Source organism: Chrysochloris asiatica, unplaced genomic scaffold (assembly GCF_000296735.1).
Source record: "Chrysochloris asiatica unplaced genomic scaffold, ChrAsi1.0 scaffold00011, whole genome shotgun sequence".
NCBI lineage: Eukaryota > Metazoa > Chordata > Mammalia > Afrosoricida > Chrysochloridae > Chrysochloris > Chrysochloris asiatica.
In genome coordinates this window covers 15,677,792-15,681,134 of record NW_006408529.1, presented here as the reverse complement: position 1 = coordinate 15,681,134, position 3,343 = coordinate 15,677,792, and the positions used below count along the sequence as shown (strand labels likewise).

Genomic DNA, 3,343 nt, shown 5'->3' with positions numbered 1-3,343 from the left:
CAGTCACAATTAGTCATGATAACAATTACTGACTATTGAATCAAAAGAATCCTATCCCTGTCTCCTTTCACCAGACCCATCCAGACAAGATGAAAACTATTCAGTGGGAATTCTACCTTCCCACACATACTATGAAACTAAACTACATCTTAAAAACTTGTGCCACTTCATGCCTTTATAGTTACCCCATTTTAGGTAGCCAATGTCTAAGTTGCCCATCCCTATCAACCCTGTATACCAAGGGGATGTTTTATCCTTGATGTGAAGACTCCTGCCTTCTTGGTTGGTATTTTGAGCTACTACATCCGTAAGTATAGGTCAAGTTCATCAATTTGTAGCAATTTACACTTGCTTCCTTTAACAAATTTCATTCTCTTCCTCTAGTCAAGCTTTGGTCATCAAGCCATCAAAGCTGGATCAAATGGGTACTATCTGTAAAGCTTGGGGAGTTTTGTGTGTCTTCCCTCACTTCCTAGCAGCTGGATACTTCACTCTCAGCTTTAACCCTTCGTGACTAGGTTAATATCCACAGACTCAGGAGTTCCCAAGTCTCCCCAAACTTCGGGCCAACCAGCCTTTCCTCTTCTCTGTCTCATCATCAAGTCAACAAGAGTCTATGGAATATGGTCAAACTCAGCCCACGTATTCATTGCTGTCTTTCCCCCACTTCCACTCAAATGTACACCAATGCAGTCACCAGCAAGCTTACATGCCTGCTTGAGTGCTCCATTTGAGTTTCAATCTTGGAAGGGGGTTTGTCCTGAAGGGAATTGATTGCTTGCCTTAATGGCTCCCCAATGAACAACTTGCTTATTTGTTCAATAGCCAAACTGACTGCTGTTGTTGTGTTTTTTGTTTTGTTTTGTTTTTGTGTTAGTCCTTCTTTCAGGAAGTATTTTCTGTTCCTCTAAACACTCCAGGCTGGTCTGCTTGTTCTTTCAAATGGGAATGTCCCACCTCAGAAGGTTCTGTATGGGGTTTAGGATTCCACCTATGGTCCTGTACAAAGGCTCTGCAAGAAGCCTATTTTACCGGGCAAGTTCTAGAACCCCTTTTAGGTATTCCAATCAGTTATAGGCTGAAGATGGGCTTACAAGCTTTCTATAGTCATGTGTCCCAATATTCCTTTCTATACCTATTTTATAATAGTAGGTAAGGAAAACCAATATCCATAAGATGGTCAAGCATCTTACCATTCAGACTATGCCTCAATTCCTATATCACAGAGCCCTGTTGTTCCAAGGTTGAGCATACATCATCATTTACCTCTGTTGCATTTAGCCCAAGCATAATTAAATGTTAACGTCTAAAACTCTTATAAGTTAAGTTGTCACTTTGTAAGACAGGCTTAAACCCGCAAATCATAAGCTATGCATATTCTAAATTCCCTTTCCCCAAGCTAGACTTAGTTACCTTTGAATTCCAGGAAACAAATGTAATTTTTTATCAAACAGTACACACCAAAATGAAAGTAAAAGCAGTTGAATCTTGCAATGCTTTGTAAACATGACTAACTTTAGAAGGAGACAGATAAGATAAAAACAGTGAAAAGAAACCAGGGCATAGAAAAGGACAATAGAACAATACAAACATAAATTGATATAGTTAATTTTCTAGGAAACCAAAAACTGCATTTATGTCTTATATGTATTCAGTCCATTTCTATTCATAGTTACCCTATATGACAAAGGATAATTATTACCCTATTGGGTTTTTAGATTGCAGTCCTGGTGTAGTGCAGTAGGTCACCACTTGACTGCTAACTACAGTGGTTCAAAAGGTCAGTGGTTCAAACCCACAAGCTGCTTCTTGGAAACCCTACACAGGGTCACTATGAGTTGCAACCAACTCGACAGCACTTGACCACAACAACAACAATCTTTATGGGTGCAGACTGCCATGTCTTTTCTCCCATAGCACTGCTGGTGGGTTTGAATTGCTGACCTTTTGGTTCACAGCTGAGTACTTAACCACTGCACCACTAGAGCCATTTAGACAAATAAGAACATGCAATGGCCGTGCTCTGGTAGTGCAGTGGTTATGAATCGGACTGCTAACCTCAAGGTTGGCAGTTGGAAACTACCATCTGTTCCATGGGAGATAGATGAGGCTTTCTGCTCCCGTAGAGATGTACAGCCTTGGAAACCCTGTGCAGGGTCATTATGTGTTGGAACCGACTCCATGGTACTTAACAACAACTGCCGTGCTCAGGCTGCTGATGAAGCCTTTGAACTTGGACAGGGAGTTAACCAGAATAGGATATAATGGTAGATGCCCAGCACTAATAATACACTGGCAGTTCATAGCAGAACTACTCCGCTTTCTACTTCCCTTTCCTAATCACATCATCTCCACTGCCATCAAAACTCAAAAGAACTAATCAATCAGGAATTTCAGGCACTATCACCAGTGGGGAGTTCTGGTATACTGTTTTAGGATAAGCACTGGATTGCTTACTGCAAGGTTGGTGGTTCAAACCCACTAGCTGTTGGTCGGAAACCCTATGCAGGGTAACTATGAGTCAGAACCGACTCCACAGCACTTAACAATAACAACATCAGAGGTAGCAAAAGAGTTGTGTTTTTTTCCCATTTTAAACAGCACACTTACCAACATGAATATTATCTTTAAATGCCACATCACGGAGTTGAAATATTAAATGCCGGCTAAATTTTTCATCAGTACTAGAATCCAAATTGAAAACATCTTCGGCTGAACATTTAACACTGTATAATTCTTGAAGTGCTTTACAAACATGCTAAAAACACAAGTAAAATATAAATAGTTTATATGTTAAATTTCTTTTAAAAAATTTTCCATGAGCCAAGTATATTTGCATATCATAGGTTCTGAGGATTAAAGTTATCTGAGACATAGAAAAATTTACACATTAATCTCCTGGTGCGGTGCTGTAGGATAAGCACTGGATCGCAAGCTCACTTGAACTGCTAGGTCGGTGGTTCAAAGTCACCAGCCACTCCTATATAGGATCGCTATGAGATGGAACCAACTTGATGGCACTTAACAACAACAATCACCACAATAAAATTATTTCTTTTAAGCATTTCATTAAATAACCATCTATGAGTTGAGAAGTCATAGTTGTAGTAATAAGAAAGTTCCTCTTTCATATTAAGCCCACATCTACCTCCAAGAACAAGAATATGGTCTCTGGGGCTAGACAGTACTGCTACCGGAGACCATATTGCACTGTAGGACGGCAGCAGACTTAATGGCTAACACACAAGTTCTGTTGCCACTGAGATCTACGTTTCAGTTTCAGTTTTGTTACTTACCAACATGGTGACTTTGGCCAATTCCAAACCTCAACTGGAAAATAAAA

At 40.0% G+C, this 3,343-nt stretch overlaps 1 protein-coding gene across 1 annotated transcript in view; it reads right to left on the bottom strand.

Annotated features, from left to right (window-relative positions):
* The window catches only part of PRIMPOL (primase and polymerase (DNA-directed)), a 63,598-nt gene that overhangs the window by 46,868 nt on the left and 13,387 nt on the right, over positions 1–3,343 (bottom strand). The window contains exon 5 of the mRNA XM_006834504.1: positions 2,611–2,758. Within this exon, the coding sequence (XP_006834567.1) occupies positions 2,611–2,758 (148 nt within the window). The remainder of the gene's footprint in view (positions 1–2,610; positions 2,759–3,343) is intronic.